The sequence below is a fragment of the Cicer arietinum genome, chromosome 6, assembly GCF_000331145.2.
Source record: "Cicer arietinum cultivar CDC Frontier isolate Library 1 chromosome 6, Cicar.CDCFrontier_v2.0, whole genome shotgun sequence".
NCBI classification, from domain to species: domain Eukaryota; kingdom Viridiplantae; phylum Streptophyta; class Magnoliopsida; order Fabales; family Fabaceae; genus Cicer; species Cicer arietinum.
The window spans coordinates 69,074,148-69,099,180 of NC_021165.2; the positions used below are offsets into that span (position 1 = coordinate 69,074,148).

General features: G+C 31.9%; 4 protein-coding genes and 1 pseudogene across 8 annotated transcripts; 2 read left to right on the forward strand and 3 right to left on the reverse strand.

The window, feature by feature from the left end:
- Nucleotides 1–775: 775 nt before the first annotated feature.
- On the reverse strand, nucleotides 776–4,893 carry LOC101489550 (protein TIC 62, chloroplastic). Of its 2 annotated transcripts, none has more exons than XM_073370493.1 (15): nucleotides 4,619–4,893; nucleotides 4,406–4,517; nucleotides 4,231–4,303; nucleotides 3,818–3,866; nucleotides 3,562–3,738; nucleotides 3,368–3,449; nucleotides 3,215–3,287; nucleotides 3,031–3,141; nucleotides 2,783–2,935; nucleotides 2,498–2,631; nucleotides 2,207–2,395; nucleotides 1,748–1,909; nucleotides 1,423–1,623; nucleotides 1,139–1,224; nucleotides 776–1,024 (listed from the first exon to the last, which is right to left on the reverse strand). In XM_073370493.1, the coding sequence occupies exons 1-14, from the start codon at nucleotides 4,797–4,799 to the stop codon at nucleotides 1,170–1,172; spliced, it is 1,752 nt and encodes a 583-aa protein (XP_073226594.1). In that variant the 5' UTR covers nucleotides 4,800–4,893; the 3' UTR covers nucleotides 776–1,024; nucleotides 1,139–1,169. The 2 variants fall into 2 exon arrangements, with proteins under 2 accessions (XP_073226594.1, XP_004507400.1); XM_004507343.3 differs by having other exon boundaries at nucleotides 776–1,017; nucleotides 4,619–4,891.
- Nucleotides 4,894–8,301: 3,408 nt separating this feature from the next.
- LOC101489866 (4-hydroxy-3-methylbut-2-enyl diphosphate reductase, chloroplastic) lies at nucleotides 8,302–11,704 on the forward strand. The gene is made up of 10 exons (XM_004507344.4): nucleotides 8,302–8,644; nucleotides 9,287–9,483; nucleotides 9,878–10,057; nucleotides 10,173–10,304; nucleotides 10,406–10,480; nucleotides 10,564–10,669; nucleotides 10,773–10,867; nucleotides 11,044–11,229; nucleotides 11,329–11,415; nucleotides 11,501–11,704. Exons 1-10 carry the CDS (start codon nucleotides 8,422–8,424, stop codon nucleotides 11,564–11,566), a joined length of 1,347 nt encoding a protein of 448 aa, XP_004507401.1. The 5' UTR covers nucleotides 8,302–8,421; the 3' UTR covers nucleotides 11,567–11,704.
- A 1,143-nt stretch (nucleotides 11,705–12,847) lies between these two features.
- On the reverse strand, nucleotides 12,848–17,971 carry LOC101490202 (uncharacterized). Of its 4 annotated transcripts, none has more exons than XM_004507346.4 (3): nucleotides 17,822–17,971; nucleotides 13,984–14,231; nucleotides 12,848–13,741 (listed from the first exon to the last, which is right to left on the reverse strand). In XM_004507346.4, the coding sequence occupies exons 2-3, from the start codon at nucleotides 14,174–14,176 to the stop codon at nucleotides 12,978–12,980; spliced, it is 957 nt and encodes a 318-aa protein (XP_004507403.1). In that variant the 5' UTR covers nucleotides 14,177–14,231; nucleotides 17,822–17,971; the 3' UTR covers nucleotides 12,848–12,977. The 4 variants fall into 4 exon arrangements, with proteins under 4 accessions (XP_004507403.1, XP_027191652.1, XP_073226616.1 ...); XM_027335851.2 differs by having other exon boundaries at nucleotides 13,984–14,245; XM_073370515.1 differs by having other exon boundaries at nucleotides 13,984–16,090.
- A 53-nt stretch (nucleotides 17,972–18,024) lies between these two features.
- LOC113787026 (4-hydroxy-3-methylbut-2-enyl diphosphate reductase, chloroplastic-like) lies at nucleotides 18,025–19,937 on the forward strand (annotated as a pseudogene).
- A 36-nt stretch (nucleotides 19,938–19,973) lies between these two features.
- On the reverse strand, nucleotides 19,974–23,847 carry LOC101490744 (cytochrome c biogenesis protein CCS1, chloroplastic). Its single transcript, XM_004507347.3, has 8 exons — nucleotides 23,380–23,847; nucleotides 22,774–22,993; nucleotides 22,582–22,693; nucleotides 22,189–22,461; nucleotides 21,441–21,706; nucleotides 21,185–21,341; nucleotides 21,017–21,100; nucleotides 19,974–20,587 (listed from the first exon to the last, which is right to left on the reverse strand). The coding sequence occupies exons 1-8, from the start codon at nucleotides 23,759–23,761 to the stop codon at nucleotides 20,459–20,461; spliced, it is 1,623 nt and encodes a 540-aa protein (XP_004507404.1). The 5' UTR covers nucleotides 23,762–23,847; the 3' UTR covers nucleotides 19,974–20,458.
- Nucleotides 23,848–25,033: the final 1,186 nt, after the last annotated feature.

A 25,033-nucleotide genomic window follows, 5' to 3' on the forward strand; every position in this document is an offset into this window, starting at 1 on the left:
TAAAAAAATTAATTAAAACAATCACATAGAAAATAATTAAAAGCTATAAAAGTTAGAAGGACTCATAAGAGATAGAGAGGTCTTACATGTTGAAAAGTTTGTATTTAAATATTGTGCTCGTATAAGTATTTTTAGTAGATTTCAACTTGAGGACAAAGTTGTTTAGTGGTGTATAATTTAATGGAACAAACAAATATAACTTCATAGAATGAATCAACAAAAATAAGTTTAAAGCATTTAAGTGAAAATTAAACTAAAAAATAAGTTTAAAGCATTTAAGTGAAAATTAAACTAAATTTAAAGAATTAAAAGAGTATTTTTGCCTAATTATTATACAGTTTAAAAGAAAATTATACACATGTAATTATAATATTATTATCTACAAATTACATACATTTTTCAAGGAACTATACAATATCTACTTGACATTTAATAAATAATATATAACTCTTAATAAATTTATGTCCCCTTTTATAAAACTCTTTTTAAATTTCAACCATTAATTATTTCTTATCAATATACCCTTCATTGTTTTACATCTTTTTATACAATAAAAAGAAATATTATCATGAGAACAAAAGAAAATCTTTCTCCTAAAAAATAATATTAATTGTCAATAAATCAGTTAGTAGTAATTAAATTCGTAAAACAATAAGAAAATAATCCAAAATTATAAGGCTACCAAAATGGAGTGACATCACATGTGATTGCTGTTCGTAAATAAAATAAAATTGCACATGAAAATAATACTATATAAAATAAATGGAAAAACTGATGATGAAAAAGTAAGTATACCTTTTCCTTATTTAAGTTTAATAAAAATTGCAACATGGTAGAAGTAATTTTTTAATAAATAAAAAGAAAATAGCAACCATTGAGTGACTATCCTCAAAAGGTCATAAAGAAATAAATGGCATGGCTGAAAATTTCCATTTGCATAGATGCTTCCTATCTTCATATTTGAATCACATCTATCCTCCATATGAGTTGCTGCATAAACTCTTCAATACAATAATCCTATTTGCTCCAACATTTATATCACAACAATAATTTCAGCACAAAAAATAAGGCTTAAAAGTATAGTAGTGTATATAAATCACAAAGGTATACCAATACTTTAATAATTTTCATTTCTAACCTTATCTGATTCCATAAGCAGGAGGCAGTTCCTAGGATTTTCTGAAGGAAGGTGATGGTGATGCAGGAGGCTTCAACTCCTCATACCTGAAAATTCATTTGCATAACATCATAATGTAACTATTATATAACTTAATAAATAAATACTGCCCCCCAAAAAACATAAAACTCATATAGATCAAACTACCAATAATTTAATACCAATAATGTTAGGTTAGTTTAAGGAGTGAAGAATCTTTGGCAAAGAAAATGAGAAAAAATGAATGCAAGTTGAAAGCAGCTTACATTGTATAAGGTGAAAGTGGTCTTGACTTTGGTTCATGGAAATTCTGTCCATCATCAGTTGGTTTATCTGCTACTGAAAGTTGAGCTGGTCCATTGTTTGATACTGTATCAATCTCAGGCACCACACCAACAGAAGATGTAGATAGTGATGTAGTTGGTGCATTAGGAGATGGTGAACTAGGAGGCTTTAAATCAGGATATCTGCATGTATATATAGCATGGCCTTAAAGAATAAATGAACACAAGAAAGAAAAAAAAACTACAAAAGTTGGGATACCACAATAAAAGTGCTAGTTGTTGATAACAAGAATGAAATTGGACTTACACTTGGTAAGGAGATTTACTAGAATTTGAAACCTGAGAAGGATTCTTTTCAGCAACTGTAGATGGTGACACAGTGTCCACAGTTGTTGAGGCACTAAGAGGTTTGTCACTGGAACTACTTTGTCTTGGGCTAGGAGAAGTGGGAGGTTTCAAATCCTCATAGCTGCAAAATCAAAGAGCTTTAGATAAGAATAGTGCTTATGTATACTAATCAGTGTTGTCAAATAGACTATAATGCTATAGTATAGTGGAATTTAAACAAATCATTGTTGTTCTACAATATGCTATTTAGAGCAAACACAATATTGTCAAATAGTCTCTATTGTGGCGCTATAGTGTAGCAAACCTTGAACAAATCACTATTTTCTACGATATGTGATTGACAACACTGGAACTAATCTGTGATTGACAACACTAATACTAACATATGATATCACTACAAAGTTAGAGAGCGGCTTACGCTGCATAAGGAGAAAGAGACTCCTTCCCCTTTGAGGAAGATGTTATCTCAGAAATGCCATCAATTCCTGTAATGCTACTTGGAGTATCTGAAGAACTAGATGTTGGCACTGCTTCGATGATCTCTATCTGTTTCCTGTCACTAGGCTTAGTTGGAGAAGGAGATGATGGTGGCTTTAAATCATCATAACTGAAAATTCATACACCAAATGAGTTATTATTTTTCCTCATTAAAAAGTTTACTTTCAACAAATATACCGTGGTATCTACATTAAAAAATTTACTGGCTTACACAGTATAAGGAGAAAGTGGTTGTTTCACCACTGGTTTAGGTTGTGCTGTTTCTTTCTGAGGGACAATGATAGGTACTTCTGCCACAGCATTGGTAGAGGGACCTGGATCACTGACAGCTGCAGTATCTGGTTTCTGAATCATCCCAATAAAACAATTAATCAATTAACTAACAAGGTAGAATAGTATGTTCAACAATCCTTCCTTGTCAAGACTAAAACTGACAAAGTTTTGATTAAGTTCCATATATATACCTCAAAATGTATATTATATAAAAAGTACCTACCTTAGGCGAATAAATGTAACGGCGTTGAGAAGGTATCTTTGCAAGAAGTTCTTCCATAGGTTTCAGTGGCGCAGTCGTCTCTGCGATGACTTCCACTACTTTACAATATGAAAGATCGCGATTCTTAGCCATGACTGCCATGAATTCAGCAACCTGCATTGAGTAAGGTTAGCACTAAAACACAGCATTCACATACATCAATTAACACATATATTCTTATACATGAAAACATTTCATATGATAGGTACCTGAAGGTTTGAGACCTGACCCCCAAATAAAGTATCTTCAGTTGATAAGGTTACATTATGAGTTTCCTTGTAAGCATCAGTAGGCCTCTCCATGCCTCCAGGTCTCACTATCTGAAAAGAGTAACATAATAATAAGATAATTAGGACCTCGCCCTTCGGCGTAATTAGTATCACAATGACTTACTGTGTAAGGAATTCCACTGGCTAGCAATGCTTCTTCTGCTTTCCTTTTCCAACACAGGACTCCCCAAAATAAACTATACAAGTAAAACTAAGCTTTATGATGTGAACATGAGAATAATGAAACTACTGCTTGAGAAAAGCTTTTCACACTCACTTGAGAATAGCTGCAGGAAAACCAAATTTGTTTGTTCCCAATGAAGTAACCAATATGAAATGATTTACTTTAGCAACAGTTGCTGCATGACAGAAAAAATGAACAAAAAAAATTGTTTTCAACATTTAGGAATGTGTAAAACAAAAAGCACTGAAATTAACATAACCATAATGATTGATGAAAGTTTCATTTACCAGCATCAATTAGGTTTTTGGCGGCCTGGTAATCGATTCGAAAAGGTCCGGTTATGTCGAAAACTTCCTTTTCACTCGCACCAATGGTACATATAACAGTTGATGCATTCCCTAATGCTGATCCAATTTGATTTGGCTGCTCCAAATCACATTCCACAATTTCAAGCTTCTCTACAGCTGGGCTAAAAACCAAAAACATTCTGTTATCCAACACAGCAGCATTTTTTGTCAATGAGAAAAAACTTTCTTGGCTTACCTTCACTCCCTCCACTTGTAGCAGCATCAAGCTTCAATTGTTTAACACTCTGCACATAATATTCATATCTTTAATACATTTCCATTTTAAGAAGTTAATTATTAGTCATGTTACTTAGACTCTATTTGGTAACTAAATTCATATGATCAAAATAGATTTTTTTTTGGTAATGGTTTTCTCTCTCACATGCTTATAGTGTTTCTTTAGATGCTACTTTTAGTAGGGTTTGAGTTTATGATTTATAATTTTTCTCATTTTAATCATTGAAAAAAATTAATTAAAAATATATTTTTGACATAATTCAACTGCTAATTTTATCAAACAATCTTTTAGTTTATCTGCTATCAGCAACCTTATAAGTCATTTAGTGAATCACCCTAACCAAAGAATAACCTTTCTATATATGTATTTACCTGAACCAATGGACCAGCTCTCTGAGCATTCCTGACTCCAGCTCTGACTCTAAAACCAAGCTTTATTAGCTCCCTGGATGAAATGAAACTATCACTGATCAGCATTTTGCAAACAAAAAGTTACTAATATCTGAAAAGGTGAATTAAGTTGAGTATGGAGTAATAAGAAATGTACCTAACAGTTCTTGAACCAACTTTGCCAGTGGCACCAGCAACAAATACCAAATTATCATCCTTGGAATCTGTTTTCTCAGGAAGCCCCTCAGCTACACTAGATTTTGTTGAGCCTTGAATGAAGATACATGTTTAACATAACATAACATTCACACAGTTCAATCACCAAACTAAATTATAAGAAACATATATTATTGTTGATATTATATATCACCTGAAGCTTGAGATCTTATGATATTGGCACGGATTCTGTTTTGGATGGATGTTGTGGTGAAAGGGTAGGTCATGAAATGTGAGTATTTGGAAAGGTTGAGATGAGCAGAAGGTTTATGTGCAGCATGTCTATGTGTGAGAGAGGAAGGAATGGTAGTTGCTGTGACAGAGAAAACCTCCATTGGTATGGCTTCAAAAATGAATGAATGATACTTTGGTGGGAAATAAATAAATAAATAATATATGAAGTGGTGAATAATAGTTTTGATGAAGTGAATATGGTGTGTTATTATTATAAATATTATTATCCATTAGAATGTTCTCTCATTGGCAGAGGTGCCATCCTCTACTCTGCTATGTGTGGATATCATCATATCAAGACCCTACCCCACACCACTTATGATTCCTCAACATTTGTCTTGTGGGTTATATAAGATTGGCCACCATTGATTCAAGCCTGCTCATCAAATCAAGTTTCATATATTAATATAGAAAAGACTAATAAGTGTCCCATAATAATTTAAATTCGATTTTTTTTTAATTATGTAATTTATATTTTTAAATTATAAAAAATATATGTTTTACTCAAAATTTATTTTTATTTTATTTTTTTAATTATTTAACAAATTAACACTTATTAGCATGACGGTATTAATATTTGTTTTAAATACATTTAAACGAAAAAAAAAGGTTATTCACTTTATTTCTAAATTCTAATGTATAGTACATTAATCCATAAACAAATGTATAAGAAAATTTTATCATAAAAAATTTGTGGAGTACATATGGTTGATTTTAATTGTTTATTGTAAAGTAATATTTTTGAAACATAAAATTTAATATAAAATAAGACATAAATATAATATTTCGACATTTTATAAAAAATAAAATATGATTCATACTATATTTTATATAATATGGTATTTATGTTTATGTCAAATTTTATATTTCAATAACACTTATATCTCAAAATATGCTAAATATTTGTCAAATAAATATTCAATCGAATATCAATATGATATATATATTATTTTTATTCAATAAAATTGATAGCGAATGACTACAATCTACATTTGCGAATATGATAAAATAATAAGAGTAGTATTATTTGTTAAGTGAAGTGTTAAAAATAGATAATTAACTAATAAATATTTGGCTCTATCATACATAAAAAATAGATAATTATAATTTGCAAGTATTAAATATTGTCACATATTACTCTTTTTTTTTTTTTTTTAACTTCCCCCGTAATAATTGAATTTTCCAAATAATAATAGTGGAAAAAGTGTTAAATACTAATACTAATAACATAATAATGGTGTTATTTTGGAGGCTTTAATTTCTCGGTTGTTTTTGCAATTATCAATTTACTATGGTTAATTTTATTGTTTGTTGGAAATAATTAAATCAAGCCTTTTGAAATAAAAAAAAAAAAATAGAAGAGTTTAGACAAAGCAGTTGTAATATAGTTGAATATCAATAAATGTTACACTTGGACATCATAGATGAAAAAGGGATCTCATTTTATTCAATTGTTTGTATATTGATTCATTTACTTTTATGTGGCGTTATTACATTACATATGCTTTTTTTCTTCATTAAAGCTTTTGCCTTCAAAGATTAAAGTTTGCTTGAGAGGTAGATGACATAAAAGATGAGGTGTAGAAGTTAAGAGACAATGAGATAAAAGATTGTCGAGGACTTCACAACACATGATGATACAATGGTTACTAGGGTAGATAAATATTAGTGGCTGCACAAAAACAAACAATTAAAATATGACAATGACCGAGTCAAAACACAAATCTCTACATTAAAAACAACAAAAAGTGGTTAATTTAGAATTCTAGATACATTGGCAGTTCAACAAGGATAAGCATGACAATGCATAATTAAATGCACGAATTCTTGTTTTTGACTGATTTGGTCAAACAATACTTTTAGAAAGCCTTGTATAGTTAGAAAATTAGGTTTTTATTTTAAACTAAAATTGCATATAGAAGAGCTTCTAGATAAGGTGTTGGGATTTTCACCTTTTTACACATTCTCGGAGCTCTTTTAAATGAGTTAACATCTTCGTATTTTTATTTATTGTTTCTATTATTATAATTTTGAAGTGTTTTTTAATTGTATAAAAATATTTGAGGTTACTAAATATTATATTATTATATTTTATATTATCAAAATTTTAATAATAATAATAAAATATTTAATTACAATGTTAGTTCTTTTATTTTCATCATTTCTCTATTTAAAACTTTGACAGTTTTAATCTTTTTTATGATTTTTTTCAACTAAAAAATTATGATTTAATATATATTAAATATATGATTAATGAATAGATGATGTTGAATAATTAATACATAAAAATTTACAATAAAATTGCTTAAAGACATCGCGTTGAAATTATTGAATTATTTATTTTTGTAATTTAATTAATAATATATTAATAATTAACGTATTTAGATGTCTATACACATTGAGATCATATAGTATTTTATTTTAATTATGTCAAGTTACTATTTTTGAATTAAATTTTTTTTAAAATAAATCAAAACTGTTGAATTTTTAAATAACAGACTAATTTTATAAGTAAATAAAAATAACTGAACTAAAATTATAATTAAATATATAAAAAATTAAAAATAAAAAAGATTCCGACCACTTTTTGAAAGGAAAAAGAAATTGATGCAAAGGATACTATTTCCTCTAGCATCTTACCTAATACCAAGACTTAATATTCCAATTTGACATATCTAACATGTTTATTAGTCAAACAAAAGATAATGGAATCGGATATCGATCAATGGTTTGAACTTTGAACTCGTTTGCTCAGTATGAAGAAAATTCTGTTGACGTTGATGGTGAAAAATCAAGTATTGTGTATTCATCCAATTTTACCATGTAGCCTAATCTAAACAGCAATAGATATTCCATTATTAAGTTTCTTTTATATAAAAAAATTACTTTTTAATTTAAATTGGTAAAAGTTAGACCGATAGAAAATAATATAATTATTAAATTATAATTAAATTTCTTGTAACTCAGGTTGACAGGTCTAATTTAAATATTATTCTTCTCTAACACTGCATTCCTCCAAAAATTAACAATAGTGGTAATTGATGATTCTCTTGTAGATTATTAATATTAGCTGAATTAAATAAACATGAAAATTCTCTAATTAAAAATAGTAGTCAATAAAAAAAATACGCTAATTGAAAATACTATTAAATAATAATTTTAAGAAGAATGTTTTTTTGAGAAATATATTATTAATTTTAATCTACACCATAAAAAGTAATTTATCTCATAATTAAATTAAACTCTAAAATTATATTTCAAAATCAACGTTTACATATATATATATATATATATATATAATTAATTCGATTTTATTTTTATTTTTGTAATATCTATGTAATGAAACTTATATAACTTCAATTTCAATATTTTTCAAATGTTTTTAAATTTATAATTTAAATTTAAAATATATTAGGCTGTTAAAGACACATTTATAGAGACAATAAAAAGTCCGACAAATTATTTAAATGAATTTTAGGGTCCCATTTAATTTTGAGATAAACTACTTTTTATAAGGTAGATTAAAATTAGTAATATTTTGTCAAGAAAACAGCTTTACTAAAATTAGTATTTAATAGTAAGTTATTTTGTGAATAATATAGAAGTAGTTAACTTTGAAATTTTTTGTACTAATAAAATAATGAAGAAGAAACAATAAAAAAGCATCACCACAACAGAACCAAACAGAGCAACAACGTTGTCTTTTTCTTGACTGTATCTCCAATGGCTTTCTCCACACACCTTTGCCGTTTCCCCGCCACTCGCATTGACGTCCCTCTCCCGGAGAGACTCCGCTGCCGGAAAGTCTTCTCAGTTCGTTGTTCCACTGACTCCGATTTCGATCCAAAGGTGTTCCGAAAGAACCTCACCAGGAGTGACAATTATAACCGCAAAGGCTTTGGACGCAAAGAAGAGACCCTCAAACTCATGAATCGCGAGTACACCAGTATGTTATCTTTCTTCTTTCTTTCCAAGTCAAAACAATTTCCCTTTTATTTATTTATTTATTTATTTATTTTAACTCAGCAATTATTTGATTTTTGTCTCCCAAATCAATTTCTCATGGGAATTCGGCTGAAAAATTAATGTTTAGCTTCTTTTTATATGCTTATGAATCCTTTACTTCAAAAAGTGTGTTACTTTCTAGTTGGGCATGTGTTTTTTTTTTTTTTTGGGTACATAATAGGATAAATTTTGATTACTTAATTTTTGTTATTTAATTGATTTGTGGACATGATTTTCTTCTATTTGCATGGATATTGAGCTCGAAGTTAGTGTTAAGCTTCTTTAGGTTTGGCTTCTGCTAATAGGTTTAGGTCTGTTTGGATAAACCACTTAATTAAGAACTTATCATATAAGTGTTTATGTATAATCTATTTCTATAACAAAAGTTTAAGTAAAGTCAAACTCTTTTCAAATAAGTTATCCTGGAGAGCTTATGGACACGTCGTATGCTGATTTCATAAGCTTTCTCAACCAGTCTCACAAGTGCTTATGCTAGTAAATAAGCTAAAATAAGTCAATTCAAACATACTTTGTTCACTGTGTTTGTGTTTTCAGTGAATATTGATTTTGTGTGTAATTTCAGGCGACATCATTAAGACTTTGAAGGAAAATGGGTTTGAGTATACATGGGGTAATATCACCGTGATGCTAGCTGAATCCTTTGGATTTTGTTGGGGAGTTGAGAGAGCTGTTCAAATTGCATATGAGGCCAGAAAACAGTTTCCTAATGACAAAATTTGGATTACCAATGAAATCATCCACAACCCAACTGTTAATAAGGTATATATATACATTTCATAACCACCTGCAATGATCTCTGAATTGTTAATTGATTGTTGTGTAAATCAGTTGATGAAGTTGGTAAAAACTTATTAATGTTCTGAACTCGATCATTTCCGTGTTTATTTGCACATGACATTACATATTGTATTCGTACCAACATGGTTTGACAAAAACAGTAGATATTTGGGCCCATTGAGTCATTAATCATTTGGTTGGGGGTTCAATCCATGGCCGGTATGTATGAAAAAACATATGATGGATGTGGTCAATCCTTAAATAGATCTCAGTTACCTCCAGTGATTAGTCTATGCAGTTGTACGCAGTGCATGTCTTGGTTTACCAAAAAAAACATGTTGTGTTGATTGTTGAGCTTGATAAATTATTGATGCAGCGACTAGAGGAGATGGAAGTGCAAACCATTCCTATTGGAGAAGGAAAGAAACAATTTGAGGTTGTCAACAAGGGTGATGTTGTCATATTGCCTGCTTTTGGAGCTGCAGTGGACGAGATGTTGACTTTGAGTGAGAAAAGTGTTCAAATCGTTGATACTACTTGTCCTTGGGTTTCAAAGGTAGCTATAAGTAAGGATATATGGTTTTCTTTTTTGTTCGATTGCGTCTGTTCAGTTCATATATCAATATGCACCAATGATACTGAGATTATTTATTCGATGAATTGTTTTTAAGGTATGGAATGTTGTCGAAAAGCACAAAAAAGGAGATTATACCTCGATAATTCATGGTAAATATGCTCATGAGGAAACAGTAGCAACTGCATCGTTTGCTGCAAAGTACATAATTGTGAAAAATATGGCAGAGGTTTGTTCTAACTTGCTACTAGTAGTCAATTTTGTGTTCATTGAATGCTTTGACTTGAAGAAATTTGTTGTAATTTTTGCAATACATACAAACTTATCCAGGCTGAATATGTCTGCGACTATATCCTTGGTGGTGAACTTAATGGATCCAGCTCAACCAGGGAGGCGTTTTTCGAGGTACAACTTTTGTCCTGTGACTGATTCTTGCTTTCAAAATCCTGTAGTCTTCGATATCGTGATTGTTTATATTTCTTGTACAGAAATTCAAATATGCAGTTTCTAAGGGATTTGATCCAGACAATGACCTCATAAAACTTGGCATTGCAAATCAGACAACAATGCTCAAAGGAGAGACTGAAGAGATCGGTTAGCTTTTTTTTTTTTTTGGAGTTAGTGGCAGATGGATTCTTATGTGCTCTATTCATAAATTTGAAGTAATTGTAACATGTATTTTGCTGTTGGTTCACAGGGAAACTAGTGGAGAGGACTATGATGCGCAAATTTGGCGTGGAAAACGTTAATGAGCACTTCATAAGCTTCAATACAATTTGTGATGCTACTCAGGTATTGTCACTTCTCTAGTTCTTGACGTTCTTTCTTCTTTTAGATAAAATGTGATTGCAGTTCTTGTTAATCCAGTTATTAAGTTTGCACTCTTATGCATTATATATAATTTTGCCAGTTTCCATTCTACATATGCCTTCATTCTAATTAAACAGTTGTATTGAATTTCCTTTCAGGAGCGACAAGACGCTATTTACAAGCTGGTAGAGAAAGATATGGATCTTATGTTAGTAATTGGTGGCTGGAACTCGAGCAATACATCGCACTTGCAAGAGATAGCGGAGGAACGCAGAATTCCTTCTTACTGGATTGACAGTGAGCAGAGAATTGGTCCAGGAAACAGAATAGCATACAAGTTGAATGTAAGCATCAATAAAAGAGATTTTATACATGATATATCGTTGTTAGCTCTTTTTCACTATCAGTAATAATGTTTTATGTTTTATATTTTCATCTTTCAGCACGGCGAGCTTGTCGAGAAAGAAAACTGGCTACCCAAGGGTCCATTAAAGATTGGTGTAACATCTGGTGCATCAACACCAGACAAGGTAATTTGTCTTGCCTTGCGTGTGAAGTGATAATATCCAATTCAAGTTCGTTTAATAACATTTTGCATCATTGGATTTCATGCAGGCCGTGGAAGATGTGCTCATCAAGGTGTTTGATTTAAAAAGAGAAGAAGCATTACAACTCGCATAAATTAGTTCCGCATACATACATTATTAAATGTATAAATAACAGGAGGGACTTGAATTACAGGATTTGTTACTGTTCAAAATTATCAATGAGAAACCTCAATGTTAAATTAAATAAATTCTTCCAATTGTTGCCGTTTTAGTAGTGTTTAGTATTAGTTGTCAATTGTCATCATAGATCAATCTATTAGCACCAAGTTATCCATGCATTTGTGAACATTGATGGCATTATCATCATTTGAATGGAAATGGGAATAGTTCAATACAATTAAAAGAGAAGCGATCTTTATGAAGTTGCAACTGCAAACTTAACATTAGCAATGATACTTTTGACTTCCCCAAATGAAGGCAAAAATAACACAAGACATACGAGCTTTGGTATCTGCCCCTATTAAATAAATAAAAATATACATGAGATGAACTTAGTATCTAAAAAATGTATAATGGGCTGATCTGCAAAAGTTTTGTTGATTCACAAAGCCAACAAAGATAATTACTGAGCATCATCCCATCCATGGCATTCAATTTGCATGTTTGTATGTCAAAGTACTCTGTCATCATTGGTATACAATCCATAGTATAAGTAGTTATGATCCAATTGAAGAGTCTTTAGTTCCCAGTCACCTTGAAGTCTCAAAAGCTATAAGCTAGCTAACCAATACCTTGAAGGTCCATCATATCTTTCACTTCACCAAGAAGTAAATTAATATTTTAACATATAACAATTGAACATGGAAAGAGCAACTTAGATACCAATAAAAACGACCTACAAGCTTTGTTTAAAAATACTGATAAAATTCCTGAACATGCACGGCTTGAAGGAGACTGGAACATGATTTGGAAGCTTGTTGTGGCAGCAAAAGTCAGGCACTTCTGCTGTGACGAGGTCTGATTTATAGCACGTGGTCGTGATGTTCTATTAGCGAGTCAAGTTTAAATTTGATGAGAGGCAAATTAATAGGGTTGCTCGTAGCCTTGCTTATTTATTTGCTCCTCCTTGTATTTCTCATATGGATGAAATGAAGTAGCCATATTTTCCCTTAAAATAAAAATCCGGAATACAAAGACAATTTTTGCATTATATCAACTTTTCTTATTCTAAACACATCTACCAAATACTACTTTGATTTATATAGTTTAACTATAACCACTTTTTCTGTGATATCAGATGTCTTGACGTCCATTTTGACTTTAAAAAAAGAACCAAAATCATGACCTCATTCTTTCTACTTAGGGATAAAGTACAATTAATGATATCAAAGACAGATATTCTCAAAGACAGATGTAAAAAATGGTCATTAATATCACTTTAATTAATTAAAAAAATAACAATGACACTACAGCTTGTCAAGACAACATAAAAGAAAAAATGGCTTCATTAAGCCACCGCGACTCTATCAAGTCATCGGCTAGTTTCACTTTTCTATGATATCTTCTTCGTCCACTAGAGCATACCATTCAGGCCACCGCTTCGTGTTGCTCAACCTGTAGTTCAGGAGAAGTTCCTCATCTTGAAGAGCCCTAGTTGCTACCAAAACAACAGTTTTCAGAGTAGGAACATGTGATTCACTATTTCTTGGAACTCTAGATTTGAACCAAAAACTGCCAAATTTCTTCATATTTACTTCTGCATTTCCATATAATATATTAGGAATGTAAGCTCTCATGTTGTTTTCAATCAATGGAAAGTCATAAGGGCAAATCATGACATTTGGAAGCATCCCTTTCGGAGGGTGATTAGCAAAATGTGCCAAGGCTAATGGATTTCTACGCTCGAGTGCGTCGTCACTATTATCTACTTGAGACCCTTCCTCAACTACTACCATATCAGTCTTGTTATCTACCATTTTTCTACCATTCCATAGTTCTTTCTCATCACCTCCACGACCCCAAGGTTGGGCGACGATGACAGTTCCATCATGTCTTGTAATCAAATAGGGGTTCTGATCATCAAGATATCCAGGAATATAATGATGATAAGCTGGAGAATAGATTACACCAGGATACAAGGCTAGCACGGCACCAACATCTACTACACCGTCTAAAAATAGACCTTGGCCGGCTTCCTTGTGAGATATTTGGGAAGGTTTAACATCGAGCTTGAAGCCAAATCCATCCTTTAATTTCTGAGAAAGTTCGGCTTGGCTTATTGATCTTTGTTTAGGGACAGCTGCACAACCTATCAATAGCATATGAATAGAGTAAATATAACAGTTATAAAATTTGACAATAACATTTCATAATCGCTATAGAATAGGTTATATTTCTATTCAACCCTGGATCAAAAGGAAGAGAAACAGTATGAGATGAACAAGAAATAGTGACCAAAAAATGTTTCTAAAGGACAAGTAAAACAAAGAAAAAATTTAAACAGAAAATTCATCAGGATAGTTAGTTGGTGTGTCACACAATCACACCTACCATTGGCAGAAATAAGCTCACTATGTTGAGGTGAAATGTTTGTTTGTTGAGAGAACTCAAAGGAGTCGTCATTCACCGTCTTTTTAGTTGGAAGAAGAACTTCATCCATAAACGTGCAAAATGTTTTAATTTGAGAATGAATATTTTCTTGCACTTGCATGTGTTGATCAGCAACAGAGGCTTTACTGGCCATTTCAATAATCTCTTCTGCATCTGTTTCAGTAGCATTCTTCCCCAATAGATTGTAGCTGGAGATTCAAGTCTTTGCATGAGCAAAACATGTTACGATGTTAACATGGAAAAGAATCATATACACAACAACATTGAAAAAATATGCATCAAGTTTATATAAACCTACAATAACATCAAACAGATTACAAATTATCTGTGAAATCTTAAAATGAAGAGCCAACAAGAGTCAATCTTCATCGTAAGACGTAATCAAGTTCAAAAGACAATCAGAGTTGATCATTATTATATTCAATAACATCATAAGGGATATCCAATAGTTCTATAAAGGGGAAAACTTCAGCTGGGAAGGATCTAGGGAATGGTCAGATTTTTGGATCAATAATCATAACATTCTGATGTGGTTGAAACTTAGGGGGGTTCCTCGGTTATAAACATAAAAAATTCGGAATGGTTTTTTGTATTTCATGTTGCCTTGCTTAGCTGCTAAACTGAGGCATATAAAGTTGACTTTAACAGACGGGGATTGAGTGTGGCTGCAACTTCAATAGAAGACAAGATGTGTTCCAGGTGGCTCCCCTAAAAGAGTACGAAGGATCCCAACCAGCTGCTGTAGATGAACTACCAATTTACAACCCTTATGTAACAGCAAAGCCTACCAACTCTTCATGCTATTCGTTGCAGTAGAATCAACCGTGAGAAACAGGAGCAGTTAGAGCACTCGGCAAAATGTCGTCAAGTAGATGCCATTTGGGAACCGGTTGACCACTTCTACAAATTCCATCCAGAGTTTGAGCTTGAGGACAGGTTCAAAGCCGAGAAGAGTAATATTAGAGAAGTGGTGATGTGGATGCTTTTGTGGGACAGCAATATCAGAAAATGAAGGCAGCAGCTGAATCAGATTTTTGTTTTTTTGTTAATTGTTTTATTTTTGTTTCCTTTATAGGTTAAATTATAATCAGCATAGTCCTTTAATTGATTAAGCTCTTATAATTTGGGATCTATTTCCTTGTTAGTCAGGATCCTAACATTCATGATCTCTTTCCTTTATTATTAACAGTCTTTGAAAAAAACTATATTTAATAAAAAAATCAATCAAGTATTCTTTCATTTTTAGTATCCTTAAAAGGGACTCTGTCAAGGACAATTCCACTTCACTGCATTCACCATATGTCTATCACAAGGACTCTTCCATGTCTAGACTTGTGACTATAGTCCTTCACAAAGGTTCATATCACATTCTTAATATTAAAGAAAGCCTATACCACTGATTGTCTGTGTTGGAAAGATATTGGGCCTTGGCCCAAAAGATAGGTTGATTAGACAATAAGAGTTAGTTAGTATATTCACAGACTTTATGGAATTCTGTTACAGATTTCTGTTATAAAAGAGAGGGAAGGGTAGTTAGAAAATCATTCAGAAATATAGTTAGAAAATAGTTAGGAGAATATTTCTCTGGATTAGGTGCAGTTGTGCACTGGTTTAGGAGTTCTTAGAACTCTGGTTTAGTTCATTTTCTGCATTTTCAGATTTCCAGCATTGTAAGAGCTTCAGAGCTCATCAATTTCAGTCAATAAAATTCTGGTTTCTATCACAGTCATTATACTTTTTTCAATATAGGGCAACAAGTCGAAGTTTTATAATTAGTAACATAGCTTGACGTGGCAGCTAAGTTTTTGGAAAACAAATTAGTATCTACATAGAAGACCGTCGCAGAAGACATCGCACACCGTTGACTATATTGGAGGAATCTGAACATTTTTTAATAAAAGGAAGCTGCTATTGACAAGCACACATGGTTTTCAAGCTATTGAAATTTCTGAAATAGAAAAGCCATCTGATTTGGAGGAAAAGGAAGCTCTTATTGACAAGCACACATGGTTTTCAAGCACATTGAGTTTTCGACGCTGGAAATGTACTGCCAGATAAAAGAGTGGTTCAAAATCAGTTATAAAATGGCTACTTGAGTAAGAAAATAAGTGACATCAGCAGAAAAATAATTTGGGTTATATAAATCTAGGGATAGCTCAAGTGGAAAGAAATAAACTGAAATAACAATGACAAAAATAAGTTAACTATACTTGTATGTGGAAACAAGACATTTCTATAAACATCTTCTAAGCAACCTATCAGTATGACAAACTCACAAACCTCTTTAATAACCCTTTTCTCTATTGATACAATTAAACTCCCACTTGTGTTGTCAAATAGTGGATATAGGCATAGCATAGCGGAATTTGAAAAAATCACTATAGTTCCGTGATACGCAATTTAGTATAAAGTGTTGTCAAAACGGCTATATCAATGCTATAGCACTTTAGTGTAGCGGATTTTGGACAAAAAGCTATTTTCCATGATGCAACATCGGCTGCCGCTTGCTACAATTCAAACATTTTGAATTACTGGAATTGTTGTTGATGCATTAACAATAGGTTACTCAATCAGTGGAATTTGTTTCTAGCAAATGCAAGGTAAGACTGCCTAGTACCTACCACATATTTACAATGAGTTTGACCCAATTATGGCGGCAGCTCCATAGTATCATGTTTCCCTATCTTAACTCTCCCAAATTCAACAGCACAAAAAAAATAAATCCCATCACAATGACAGCCTTGTTGAAGTGAGTACTTATAACTTACACTATGTATTAGGAGGCCTAGGGAAGAAAAATTGATTGCCATAAACTCTTGAACAACGATTGCATTTACTTAAATTATTTAAATCACTTCAAATTGAGAGAATATTTATTCCAAACTCACTCTCACTCACTCACTTCCGTCTTCCCTTCCCCACTATTCCCTCCTCTGTATGTCTACTCCCTCGGTCCTGATATATGAGTGGAAATGTGTCAAAGAAAGTTGATGTTTGGATTGACTTATTTGAGTTTGCCTACTCACATAAGCACTTGTGAGACTGTTTGGAAAAGTTTATGGTAACAGCTTACGACATGTTCATAAGTTGTTTTTAGCAAATTTTCATAAGCTAACCAGGATAGCTTATGAAAATAGCTTCTAACTTATATATAAAAACAATTTGACTTTATTTTACGCTATATTAAAAAAGTAGCTTATACATAAGTGCTTATGCTATAAGTTGTTTATCCAAACAGGGCCTAGTCCAAAATTTGAATCAAATATATCAACTATCTTTGACCCATTTTTGCTTCTATTATGGGGGACTGATGGAACATTTCATCTTTATTCATCGTCAATGTAGTGTCATCATAAAATTCACACAATTCAAAACCTAACACTTCAGCAAAATGAATCCAATGCGATTCGCCTAAAACAATATCAGTATTATTGCTCTGAAACCACATTCATTAAAAACAACATTTTCACCTTTTGTACTTAGTAATGGCCTAATGGGTGTAGATAAATAAAAATACAAACCCAATTTATATAATTAAAAAAAATTAAAAATAAACAGTTCAACACAACAGCATGGACAGTAAGAACATTACAACAAATTTAAGAAGTAAAAGTGAAAAACACAAAGTTGCAGAATTTAAACACAAAGTTAGAACAAGTGAGAATCGATTTTTGAAGAGGGTGAAAGTCTTGCATGCATCGGCAGCATTCGTGCAAGAATTCAACAACATACAAAATACGATATAGTTGCAGAAATTGAAACAAAGGAAAACAATCACCATCCAACTCAAATCAATAGTTGCTGAATTTAGGCACGTAGTAGCAACATGATAACTATGTATGGAGTTGTGTTTGGGCTTCTCGATGGCAGAACTAAGCTTGAAAGAAGAGGTGGGAGGAGGAGGATCGGCGGTGTTGGTGTTAGTGTTTGAATTCCCAATTTATATAATTAAAAAAAATTAAAAATAAACAGTTCAACACAACAGCATGGACAGTAAGAACATTACAACAAATTTAAGAAGTAAAAGTGAAAAACACAAAGTTGCAGAATTTAAACACAAAGTTAGAACAAGTGAGAATCGATTTTTGAAGAGGGTGAAAGTCTTGCATGCATCGGCAGCATTCGTGCAAGAATTCAACAACATACAAAATACGATATAGTTGCAGAAATTGAAACAAAGGAAAACAATCACCATCCAACTCAAATCAATAGTTGCTGAATTTAGGCACGTAGTAGCAACATGATAACTATGTATGGAGTTGTGTTTGGGCTTCTCGATGGCAGAACTAAGCTTGAAAGAAGAGGTGGGAGGAGGAGGATCGGCGGTGTTGGTGTTAGTGTTTGAATTGGGGTTAGTGTTTGATAATTTTTTTTTAAATTTTCATACAAAATGTTTTGAGAATTGTTTTTGAATTTGTTTTGGACAACATATGTAGATTCTTCTCAATTTAGGGAACACAATTTTTGTTGTTACGATATTTATAAGACATTTCTAGTAGTAAGAGAAACAAAAACACAATAAATATTGTATCTTTCTCTCTCTTACTCATTGTATTTTAATAAATGAAGAGAATTCATATCAATTTTGGACATTGGTGACTAGAATGATTATATAAAACCTTGAAATTGAAGAGAATTGTTTTAAAATTTCAAAAATATTATTTGCTTCTATTATCAAATGAATTATTGATATTATATACATATGTGTGACCAATCATACGTGAATATAATGTTAATAATTGATGTATTTATTTTATCAATTTTTCACTTTAAATAAGCCTAATTATGTTTTGATATATATTATTCTTAGTCTTTTTCATAGGCACCAACAAGATTTAAACACAACAAAAAGTTTGATGCACCCTCTGTAAGCTATCTATAAATTTAAAGTATATATTTTTCTGTTTGGTTCACAGGGAAACTAGTGGAGACAACTATGATGCACAAATTTGGCGTGGAAAACGTTAACGAGCACTTCATAAGCTTCAACACAATTTGTGATGCTACTAAGGTATTTTCACTTCTCATCCTTGATATTTTTGCTTATTTTGGATTAGATAAAATGTGATTGAAGCTCTTAATAACCCAGTTATTAGGTTAGCACTATCATGCATGATATACATTTTGGTTAGTGACCATTCTATATGCCTATTACAATCAAACAGTTGTATTGAATTTCCTTTCAGGTGCCACAAAATGCCATTTACAAGCTGGTAGAGAAAGATATGGATCTTATGTTAGTAGTTGGTGGTTGGAACTCGAGCAATACATGCACTTGCAAGAGATAGCTGAGGAACGCATAATTCCTTCTTACTGGATTGACAGTGAGCAGATAATTGACCCAGGAAACAGAATAACATACAAGTTAAGTGTAAGCATCAATAAAAGAGACTTATACTCATTAATTGTTGTTAGCACTTTCACTATTAATCTTAATGTTTTATCTTTTCATCATTCAGCACAACGAGCTTGTCGAGAAAGAAAACTGGCTACCAAAGGTTCCATTAAGGATTGGTGTAACATCTGGTGCATCAACACCAGACAAGGTATTTTCTCTTGCCTTGCATGTGAAGTGATAGTATCCGATTCATGTTCGTTTGATAACATTTTGCATCATTGGATTTCACGCAGGTCGTGGGAGATGTGCTTATCAAGGTCTTTGATTTGAAAAGGGAAGAACCATCACAACTTGCGTAAAGTAGGTCTTTGATTTTACATTATTAAATGTAAAAATAACTGGAGAGACTTGAACTGCAGGATCTGTTACCATTCGATTTGTAGAATTTATCGATGAGAAACCTCAATGTTAAGTTAAATAAATTCTTCTAAATGTTGTGTTTTGCATTAGTGTTTAGTATTAGTTGTCATCTTAGACCAATCTATTAGCACAAAGATCATCCATGCATTTGTAATCTCTGGCTACAAGGAGATGAAAATATATTTCTATTGATGGCATTATAATTCAAACATCTAAACAGGAATAGCTCAATACAATAAAAAGAGAAGCAATCTTTATGCAGTTGCAACTGCAAACTATACATTATGGAAATACCAAATATCAAAGATACTATTCACTTCCCTAAATGAGGGGCAAAAATAACACAATGTCTTGTGAAATTAAATAAAAATATATGAAATATACATTTAATGAACTCAGTATCTAAACAATGTCTTATGAGATGATCTTCAAAAGTTTTGTTGATTCACTCAGCCAATGAACACAACTACTTATCATCTCATCCATGGCATTCAATTTGTATGTTTGAATGTCAAAGTACTCTATCATCTTTGCTATATAATCCATAATATAAGTAGCTGTGATCCAATTGAAGAGTCTTTATTTTCCCACCTTGAAGTCTCAAAAGCTCTATAAGCTAGCTAACCAGTCCCACCACCAATGCTATCAAGCTTGCTTTTATAGAGATGATTCAACTATTTCAGGGATATTATCTAGCAACCGATTCATCTCATCTGGAAACTCCAACTTTGCTCTGTTAGTCTTCCCTCCAATAACCACTGTTGTCCCATCTTGTAAGGCCCATATCTTTCAATTCACCAACAAGTAAATTAACATTTGAATATATAACTGAACATTTAAAAAAAAAAAAAAGGCATCACAAGATACACAAAAGTATCTTCTTTTTCTTATATAGTTTTCCCGACGTGCATATCATTTTTCAATATATTTAGTTATTACAATTTTGAAGATGATCTCACATTACTTTTTACTAAATGGTAGCTCATTTGACAGGATTGTAGAAATTCTCATATTATTAACCATGCAGCGGTCCGTTTTTTTAAAAAACTAGGATTCAAACTCCGGTGAAGGAAAAAATACTACTATTTGCCAATAAAAAGTAAGTCATTGTTATTTGTATGGAAAATGGGGGAAGAAACAATGTTGGAGAAAGAATGATGATACAAATGATAATTTGATATGCCTAGTGTTAAATATAAAAATGCAGAGATTCACCTGTGAATGAGATAAATAGCTGATGCAAGTAGTGAGCATTAGAGCACCAAATCCAGCATATACAACTGGCACACCAGGGTCAATCTGCATAAGCAATGAGTCAGTCACAAAGGTAACATAACTAATTGCAGCTACAGAAAAATAGCAAGGCTTAGCTTAAGCTCACACCTTCAAGTCCAAGCCACTACTCCCTATTGCATCAACAATGACAATTTCTGAGCCATCAATGTTGATTGGTAGCTTTGAATTAGGTCTTCTAACTCCGGAAAATTTCCCTTCCTTATCATAAAGTACAATTGACTGCAGGTCGCGAGCAAGCATCGATCTAAAATTCAGCAAAGTTTGTAAAAATAATGAGACAAACAGAAAAATAAAAGTGTTGAAAAGAATATTTTAGTGTCACAATGAATATTTAAACACTTACATTCCCTTAACATCAGGAGAGTTAATATCTCCAACAGGTAGAAAAGTACCATAAAGTTTCTTATCACCGTTGATTTTTAGAGGTGCCATAGCCAAGTTATAAGGTCCTTCGTTGTCCTTCAGAATTTGCAGAGCTGAAATACTCCAATCCGTCTGGTATATGGTGATACCATCATATCTTAAAGGATCATTTACACTAATTGTTTTCCTCATTACTTCTTTTCCATCCATGTTTAAGAGGGAAAGATCGGTGTGGAACTGTGAAACCTGTTACATAAATAAATAAATAAATTGAACATTGTTAGAACAATAATCCCAGTTCAAAAGAAAATAGAAACGAAAACGTAAACAAAGGACACACGAGATATTATGAACTGTGATCTCGTCAACCAATGCCTCTGTCTTCGACTGCAATACTTTTTTATTATGATTTAAGTTTAAGGTTTATAATTTACAACTTGTGTTTAAATATTATTGTCCCGTTTACCAAACTACCCTAGAAACTTACAAGATTACCCCTCCCGCTCGAGTGACCTGCCTACTTATGACTAACTATGAGTGATACCCATCAAACATCAAAATAGCTTAAGTGAATGCCGTCATCATACTTGGAATATGATTCAACAGTGATAGAAATCAAAATTGCAGAATACTTTAAATTTTGACTTATTCCGGTTAAAATTTCATGAACTCAATGTGAATTCAGTTGCAACTTGCAAGTAGCATTATAAGCAAAAACCAACATTTACCTCTCCACTATCATAATAATCCATAGAGAATCTGTTGACATGAATCTCTGTATTAAAAGCATCAGTTGGAGAGGAAAGAAAGCCAGTAGGGCCTAGAACATCTCCTACAACAAAATTCAGCCCCTGTGGCACAGTAACTGAACCTCTAAAGCTCCCTGCAGCACTTAAAGTTCCTCCAACCATTATCAACAGCAGTGCTATATGAACTCCAACAGGGGCTAGCCGACCGGCAAGTCCACGAAAAGCATACAAAGTTGGTCCTTTCAAGAATACCTATAATCCAAAATTACATTTTGTCAGCACACGAAGTTTTCTAGTCTAATATTGGCTAGTAACTAGAAGAAGAAAAAGGAAAAAAGTAGTTAAGCATAAGTCATGGCATGACATTATAACCTCATATCCAGCTCCCATTAATATAGTACCAACATCTTGTATTGATGCTCTTGGCAATGATTCTGAAAATTCCTGCTTACGAATAACCTCGGCCGAGTGCATAAACGACCATCTACGAAACAAATTAGGCCTTGAGCGATCAAGAAATTTCCCAAACCAAGCATTATGAACACAGAAAATTGACAACCAAACCTTCTTGAAACCTTGATGAGTGGAATCTGTGTTGTGTAAGTGCAGGCCATAAGGGATGCACCAAGAAGAGCCAACATTCCAAGAAATATAGGGGATGAAAACATGTGATCAAAACCAAGGAAGAAAATCCATCTCCAAGTAAAAAATCCCAACACAGGATGATCTTCAGGGTAGTTCTGGAAATAAAACTCCGGAGTCTGACCTTGATCAATAAAAGTGCCTGGCATAAGTCAAAGTTTTAGTTATTATATGTTCATATGGACTAAGGGTCTGCGTGTATTGTTTTATTTGAGTTTATCTACTGGCATTTACGAAAACCACTTATGCCATGCTCATAAACTATTTTCAGTTGATTTTCATAAACTCTTTAGGATAGCTTATAACAACAGCTTATAACTTATATCAAAATTGTTTGACTTTATTTTATCTTTTGTCATAGAAATAACTTATACATAAGTGCTTATAGCATAAGCACATTTGCTGATTTGCAGACACAATTTTTGAAACAATTGTATGGAAAGTTAAAATAGCATCTCTTTTGCTACACTAAGTAAACTCGAGGAGATTTTGCATCAACAGAATGAGAAATAGAGTAAAGAAACATACCCAAAGCCATTAAAAAAGCAATGGCGAACATCTCAGCAATAGCCAAGGGCAAATTAGAGAGAATCTGCAAAACCTTTTTACTCAAAATCTTGGCAACCCCAAAAGGGGCTTTCTTGTTCTTTGGGCTAGCTGGAAGATTCACAGTGTCATCATTATCAATTGTGAGTGGTGGAGGGGAAGCTTCTGATAAGAGAATCTTCCGGGACAAGTCATTTCCACCCTTGTTTTTGAGGTTGCAGTTGATGGTGAATGAGAGGGTATGAAGTCTGTTTGCAGCATAGTTAGTGTAAGGATATGGGAATGGGTTGAATTTGAGAAAATGGGTTTTGGGAAGACATTGATTTGAGTAGCACTTCATCTTCATGGGACTCAAAGACATCATCGACCATGTGGCACTGTTTCAGTTTCAGTTCTCAACTATTAACGACCACAGCGGTTACTTTATCCGTAGATTAGATATTTTAATAATACCAAAGGAGTGAGAAATAACAACTAGGGACTTCATTAATTTATTAATTCAACTGAAAAAAGTTAGTTAAATTACCGGTGCAATTTGTCTAATTTTAATAGTTAAATAGTTACTTTTTTTAAAAAAAAATAATAATAAAATAGCTACATTTTTTAAAGGTGTATAAAAATACTCTCTCCTATCTTAAATTAGCTGTAATTTATTTGAATTAAATCTATTTTGACTTTTGTTTATATTTAAAATGGAAAAGAGTATTTACTTTGTCAGGATTTTATTTGAATTTATCTTTCTAAAGTAAACGAATAAAGTGAGTTATATCACTTAGTGATTAATAAATTAAAAATAAATATTATATAAAAAAAACATTGTAACAAAATGAATTTTTTAAAATAACAATTTATGGTTTTCTCACTTTATCATTTACTCACTTAAATGACAAAGCAAATTCATTTTGTTTGATGATGTCAATGCTAAAGGTTTTATAATGAGCCATGCTACCAAGTCCATTTTCCCTATTTGGAATGTAAGAAGATATTACTGAAGTTCCTCAAGAGTTGTAATGGTTAAGGTAGTGAAACTCTCGAATTAATTCTTAAACTCTTGCGAGTTTATGATTATGAATCATGATAACGAGTCAACTCGAATGTAAATTCTATTTTTGATAAATTTTTACGAATTTAAAAAAACTCTTATGAAATTAATAAACTTTTAATTTTATTAGTGTTTTACGATTTTACGATTCCATATTAGTCAATCTTAAAATATAAAATTGTGATAAATATTAAATATGCGATTTAATTGTATATATATTACAATATCAATTGGTTTTAAAAAATAAATTTATGTTTTTAGAGATAACTATTATGTCTCAATACAAATTTGTTGTTTTTCTACTATTTTATTTTGATTTATGATAAATATTTATTTATTTAAAAATATTTTTGATTTATTATAAAGATGAAATGTTGATTTATATATATATATATATATATATATAATTTTAATATTAAATAAACTCTTACAAATTTATGAGTCGATTTTAAGTAAGTAATACAAATTTATCTAAACTCTCGAGTTTGACAATCTTATAATAGTCATAGCCATATTAGGAAAGTCCACCCTATAAGCTTGTCTTAATGGTTACTAGCCATATTAGGCACACTCCTCCCCAAGTTCAACTCTTCC